Source organism: Andrographis paniculata, unplaced genomic scaffold (genome assembly GCF_009805555.1).
Source record: "Andrographis paniculata isolate CXL003 unplaced genomic scaffold, ASM980555v1 Contig43END, whole genome shotgun sequence".
Taxonomy (NCBI): Eukaryota; Viridiplantae; Streptophyta; class Magnoliopsida; order Lamiales; family Acanthaceae; genus Andrographis; species Andrographis paniculata.
In genome coordinates, this window is record NW_026137577.1 from 2,349,191 (window position 1) to 2,355,749 (window position 6,559).

Genomic DNA, 6,559 nt, shown 5'->3' on the forward strand with positions numbered 1-6,559 from the left:
GCCGTTAAAGTTCTGTTCGAATATGTTAAGTAACAACTTCAAATTCTATATATTTATTTCAGAAATTATAATTAAATTGTCACAAACAAATAACTGAAGCTCAACCAAAATATTTTAGAAATAATTGAATCAATACAAAATGTTTTTTTTCCTTAAATATCATAGATATGTTAATAGGTCGAATCCAATTGCAAGTCCAAATCCACTATTACACCTTGGATCCAATACAAAGAGTAATATATACCCTATTTATATCAACCCAATATTTATTTAATCAAACCCAATTAAATGAATAGGGGTCCTAGGGTTTCGATCAATTCGGAATCATCGCGTTATGGAGTCAAATCGAACAAAATTTTAAGTATTTGGATTCATTTCTTAACATTAGCAGATAAGACTCGTGGTCATTCGTTAAACATCCAAACTCATTTTAGTGTTCGAATTCGGTTCTTTAATAATTTTATTGTTCTAACTTGTGTTGATATTCGACTCGATTAAATTCGTTTGAATATATATGATATTTTATTTTTTAATATATATTATTTTAAAATGTATTTATAAATTTATTTTTAATTAATAATTTCATGTGCATAAATATAATATAAATATATGTTCTTCTATGTTATGAAATGTCACTCTCATCCGTGATTCTTACACCAAACGTGGCCTTAGGTGATGTATGCATAGAGATAGTTTTATATGTCTACATTTTTTTTTTATTATTATTATTATTATTTTATTTTTTAATGATAGTTATGTCTACATCGAGGCCACGTAGCTACGTGGGATGCCACGTGGGCTTTTCTCCAATCTTGATCTCTTCGAAACTTGACACCCATACCCCACCCCCACCTCCCAACAACCACCCACCCTCCCTCGTCTTCATGTTCTTGTCGTCTCCACCGTTTTAAGTAAATTTCTCCATAAAAACCAGAAAAAAAGTGTTGAGAGATCGAGAGAAGAATTAATGGGTTCTGAAACATTTCTTGAAGTAATTCTGGCAATTCTGCTGCCTCCCGTCGGTGTTTTTCTCAGATACGGATGTGGGGTCGGTAATTAATTAATTAATTAATATATATATAATCAGTTGCTAATTATATGTATATATATAATTAGGGTTAGGGTTTTGTGTTATTTGAATGATTGATTTGGGGGGTTTTTGATTGGATTGGTGTGCAGGTTGAGTTCTGGATTGATTTGCTGCTGACAATCTTGGGGTATATTCCAGGGATTATATATGCTCTTTATGTCTTGGTGGGATGATCGATCTTATGCAGCAGAAGTACTATTCGATCCATCGAATATGAATAATTATCACATTAATTAATGCTAATAATTTTTATTTAGAGGGCCAAATTAGGGTTTGTTTGTTTGTTTGTTCTTGGCTGGCTGGCTGTTCTGCAGATGATGACTTGCTATGAATTATATTCTGTGTTTGTCAAGTTGGAATTTATGTAGAGAGAGAGAGAGGAGAGAGAGAGATTATTCTGCTCTTCTTGTTGTTTTGATCTTTTTCTCATAAGTTTTATACTTTGTTAAGTTTTGATTTGATTTCTTGGGATTGAAGATGGTCTGCAGCTTAATAATACGATGTTTGATGAACAAAACTTAAATAAATAAATGATATCTAAATTTTTTAGTGAGACAGGTTATTTATATCATCGATTCACAGGCTATTTATTCGATAGAAGTTATCCAATCTATATATTTATCTAACGATTATTTTATATTTAAATAGTTATTTGGAATATTATATTTAACATACGATAGTATAAGGATAATCAGCAAGTATATATCTAATTATAGCTTATATTTTAAGTGCATCATATAGTCTTGCGTATAATATTTTAGCACATCAAACTACATTATAATTATGAACTAACAAACATATTTTTTTATTACAAACACATGCTCTATGTAATAAAGACCCTTTTGTTTACCCTTTGTTTCTATACTGTATATGTGCTGATTTGGAGAATCCTAATCTTCCTCTTCTATTATATTAACTTAAACATAATAAGATAAATTGTTGGTATGTTTAAATCTTATTTCGTTACAACATAAAAATTGTTGGTATGTTTAAATCTTATTTCGTTACAACATAAATATTCAATTTTATATTATATCAACATAAATTTTCGACTGAAAAAGTTTTATATTTATGTGTTTGTCAATTTTTATTTAAGATGTTGCCAACATTGATATTTATTTAGCATAGTAACAGTTTGTGATCAAATGAAATATAAAATTGGCTGAGACCATTCGATCCGGAAGAAGAAACTACAGGTTCATGATTGCCTGCAGCTTCCCCAACTTGTCTTTCTTGGATCCATACGATGTCGATTTCGTTCCATTAAGGTCGTACTTACCTGTCTTGTCTGCAAGAGGCATTCTTGAACTATCGAGTGATGGACACAATTTCTTCAATTGTTTGAACAATGGAGAAGCTCTGTACGTCTTCCCTTTCTTGATTTCTTCGACCTTCTCTCGTTTCTTCAGATCGACGGGTTCGATTAATTGTTGGCTCAGATTGCCGATTCGGCCCCTCGGTGCATCCCTTTTCGCCGCACTTTCTTTAGGACACGAATTGACGATGCTGAGTTGGTTCGTTGAATTTCTACACCTTTGATCGACAATGCTCTTGCTTTTTGACAAAATTTCTTTCTCGGCTGTAAGAAATGAACTCGAACCAACAGTCCTCGATTGTTTTAAGGTTCTTGATTGATCGAATGGAATTCTTTCAGACGCCGTGCTGGATCTTGACGGGGTATTCTGTGGATAACGAAGTTTTACAACATTCTCAGACAGAAAGAAAGAAGAAAAGAGAAAAATGGGAATAGAACGAACCTCGTCGAAGAACCTTAGCCGAGGCGATGGGAGGCGAAGCCGCGATGAGTCGGCAATATTCGTATTGTCTGAAAGTCCCAAACCAGCTGTGGCTGCAGCTGACGGACTTCCTTTTCTTACACTAGATTTCGCGGACAAGCTGCCGATGTTGGACCCTGTTGCGCTGCTCCTCGCCGGCGTTGTCTTAAAGAAAACAGAGGAATCGATAAGTTTCTTACGAAAAAATTGTGGCGAAAATGGTAAGTGACAAACCTCCTTCATCTTCTCTTTGTTATGAACATTAACACTTTTGCGGCCGGTGTCGCTTGATCGGATTTCACCTGTATTGATCAGATGAAACAAACGATTTGATCTAAGCTCAAAAAATGTTTACGAAGAGAGCGCGGTAATTATTTTTTTAAACTCACCATGCTACTCGAAGATCTTCCGAGTTTTCTGAAACCTGTATAGAAATAGTTAAACGATAGGCGCGAATAGGAGAGGAAAGAAACCGAAATTCCGGAATGTATGTTTAGAATTTTTAACTAGAGTTTGCAAAAAATTCGATCAAGACCGCTAAAAATTTAAGGTTATAAATAAATTAAAAAATATATTAAAATAGTTATTTAACTTTTGTACACGCTGATTCGAGGACATTAATATTTATAAATATGAATGATAATAGAGTATTATTAGTGGAATTAGAAAAATAAGGACAAATATTTTCTTTTTTAATTAAAATATATTTTCTATTTAAAAAAGAAACGAATATCTACAACGGGACATATGAAAATAACAAAATTAATTATATATTTAATGTTCAAATTATTTATTATTATTAAAAAATTATTTTACTATAATTTATTTATTTAAATTAATATAATTTATTTTTTAATTAAAAAAAGTTTACGCAAAATATAACTAGAATTAATTTTTTAAAAAGTTTTGGCCTAGTCGGACAGAGTAAAATGCAATATTCAAATTTGACACTTACTGGAGCCATTGTTGTTCTTACAGCTTTGAGCGCGATGCAATCGATGTTGTGGATTCGTCGCTCGACAGGACTTGTTGCTGCCGGTGGCTGTGATCGACTCGGACCTTTGTTCGCGCGCATCGGGAGCTTTTTTAAATCCCTTGTTAATGTAGGATAACTCATCAGGATCAAGAACACCTATTGCATTTGCAGATGAAAGAAATATTACAAGAAGATATGATGTTGTAAGAATGTCTGAATCGAGGAGCTGATCGGACATACCGGCATTGTCGAAGAATGCACTGTCCCAAGCTAAACTTTTCCTCAAAAAACTTGGTCTTGATGGCTTCGTAAATTCGACAGGTAACAGATTCTCTTCTTTTTGGTCATTTGGCTCTAGTTCTTGATGACTCCCTATCCCTGATAACCTAAAGCCTGTATTCGCGTAATTAAAGTTCTAAATGAATCAAATAATTTTATTCGATTTAAAATTTTATTTAATTCGAAATTCGATTTGAAAACTTTATTGTAGTATAATTCTAATTTGAATGAATATAAATGCAAAATTTTAATATTTGGTTCTATAATAAAATATAGAATATATATCTTTTCAAATTGAATAAAGAAAATCAAATTTATTTATTATATTACTTTTCAAAAATTATATATATATAATTAAAATTATAATGAATCGAATATTTTAATATTATTGTTAAAATTGTATTTAAGAAATTCGAATTTAAATACTTGAATAAAGTCAGAGTAATTTTAAATTAATTTGAATTGAAAACAAATGTCATTTTAAATTTCGAAATGAATTGAATATCAAATCAAATAGTCAAATAATTTCACGAATATCAAATCAAATATATAAAATATCAAAAAAGTGTCGAAAAAGAAAAGGTAAAATCAATAAAGGAATTTTGTCGAACAATTGGTGTGCATGTTGATGATAATCAAAAGAAGAAATAAAAAAAGAATGAGATCAAAACTACCTTTGAAAGAATCCACCGCAAATGGCGAAGCAGATAGAAACTCATCATCCTCTGATAGAATATCGATTAGATTAAACTTGTCACCCGCCATGCCGAATTCAATGCTTATCTTCCTCCTCGCTTCGCCATTTTCTCCACTCCGCTCCATTGCTTTGCTTTGCTTGATTTCGATAGGCTCATTACTGATTTGCTATTTTAATTTGGGAGAAAAACTGAAGAAATTATTTAACGGCTATTTTTTAAAATTTTGAATTTGGTGAGAATGAAATTTGGTACGTTAATTTTTATTTAGTTGGGAGCATTTATTAGAGTTATGTAAATTTATCAATTATAAATATTTGTTTTAAGAAATATATATAGAAGAATATTTAATAAAATTTATTTTGATTAATGATTATATATATATATATATCTTTCTTTCTTCTTCTTCTTCTTCTTCTTTTTTTTTTTTTTTTTTTTTTTTTTTTTTAAAAAAATGATGTAGAATCTACAATTGCTATCAAACCTACATAATGATATTCCATTGAAAAATTTATCGGAATTCTTTTGTTTGTTTTTTTTTTTTTTTAAATGACTCTTTTTTGTTATGCTAAATCCAAACATCACAATTTTTATATCATTTAATAAATTTATTTTAAAAATAAATTTATCATCCAAACTAAGTACACATTACATGTGTTCTTTTATCATTTATATTATAAACTACTAATAAATCTTTCCATCCATATTTCTGTTTTTCTTTCAAAATATTTACAAAAATAATTAAAACTACTTTATTCCTAAGAATATCATAATTTTCCAAAATATTTTATAATTTTTAATAATTAACAGTAATTTTTTTCACAAACTTCCAATTTTTTCATCTAAATTATTTCCTCAAAATTTTATAAGATGGGTTCTACTTGTAATGTTCTATGATAACAATGTTCAATTTGGTGCTGATGAATTGATAGAAGCCCAAATCACATTTTTAAAAGTCCAACCCAAATTCAATGGCCCATACTCTTTGGCCCAATTCACGCGAGATTGAATATCAACCTCCTTATCAAGGGATTTGATTTGATCTCAACCGTCCATTTACCTTTTGACCTACCTATATATACATATATGATATATACTATTGTAACAAACTTAGGATAAAAAATTTGATTATCCTTATGATAACAACATAGATAAATGAAATCAAACAAGAAAGTAAAAGTGTTACAAAATTTTGGTCGATGAAAATTGTATTAAGCCCATTATTGGATTCAAATACAAATATAAACATATATAAATTATGTGGCCCAATAGAACCTGATTCTAACCATGATCCGAACCCTCGGTTTAGGCTAGGGGTCTTGGGCCGGTTCGATTGTTTATGTCGCATTTATGTGTGTGTGTGCGATTTTGTATTTTTGGGTGGTTTCGGAACTGATCTTAAAACCAAATTCTAGTTGAAATTTTTGTTTGTTATTTCGTTGTTTTTTCTTTAATAAAATCAAGTTCCGATTCTTTATTTTTCATAACAAAAGATTTATTTAATAACTAAACCACACTTTCAGTTAACAAAGTGTTTTGAGCATAAACCTCAAAATCATTTATATACAAACACATTTCATTATTTTCGGATACTAATGAAATTAAACAAGACATTTTTTTTTTATTAAATGTCATATCTTGGCTAATAATAGTTTTGTTAGCCGATATAGATTTTAACTATAGTTTATACTCCCTCAATGCCATGTGAATAAACATATGCTTCCTCTGTTATATAAAATTATAT

At 30.0% G+C, this 6,559-nt stretch overlaps 3 protein-coding genes across 3 annotated transcripts; 1 reads left to right on the plus strand and 2 right to left on the minus strand.

The window, feature by feature from the left end:
* The first annotated feature begins 861 nt into the window (after window positions 1-861).
* Window positions 862-1,566, plus strand: LOC127251272 (salt stress-induced hydrophobic peptide ESI3-like). The gene is made up of 2 exons (XM_051274905.1): window positions 862-1,048; window positions 1,180-1,566. The coding sequence occupies exons 1-2, from the start codon at window positions 968-970 to the stop codon at window positions 1,261-1,263; spliced, it is 165 nt and encodes a 54-aa protein (XP_051130862.1). The 5' UTR covers window positions 862-967; the 3' UTR covers window positions 1,264-1,566.
* Window positions 1,567-2,276: 710 nt separating this feature from the next.
* LOC127251242 (uncharacterized) lies at window positions 2,277-3,108 on the minus strand. Its single transcript, XM_051274854.1, has 2 exons — window positions 2,848-3,108; window positions 2,277-2,772 (listed from the first exon to the last, which is right to left on the minus strand). Exons 1-2 carry the CDS (start codon window positions 3,106-3,108, stop codon window positions 2,281-2,283), a joined length of 753 nt encoding a protein of 250 aa, XP_051130811.1. The 3' UTR covers window positions 2,277-2,280.
* Window positions 3,105-4,949, minus strand: LOC127251243 (uncharacterized). The gene is made up of 5 exons (XM_051274855.1): window positions 4,795-4,949; window positions 4,082-4,234; window positions 3,821-3,997; window positions 3,255-3,289; window positions 3,105-3,167 (listed from the first exon to the last, which is right to left on the minus strand). Exons 1-5 carry the CDS (start codon window positions 4,940-4,942, stop codon window positions 3,105-3,107), a joined length of 576 nt encoding a protein of 191 aa, XP_051130812.1. The 5' UTR covers window positions 4,943-4,949.
* Between the last annotated feature and the right edge of the window lie 1,610 nt (window positions 4,950-6,559).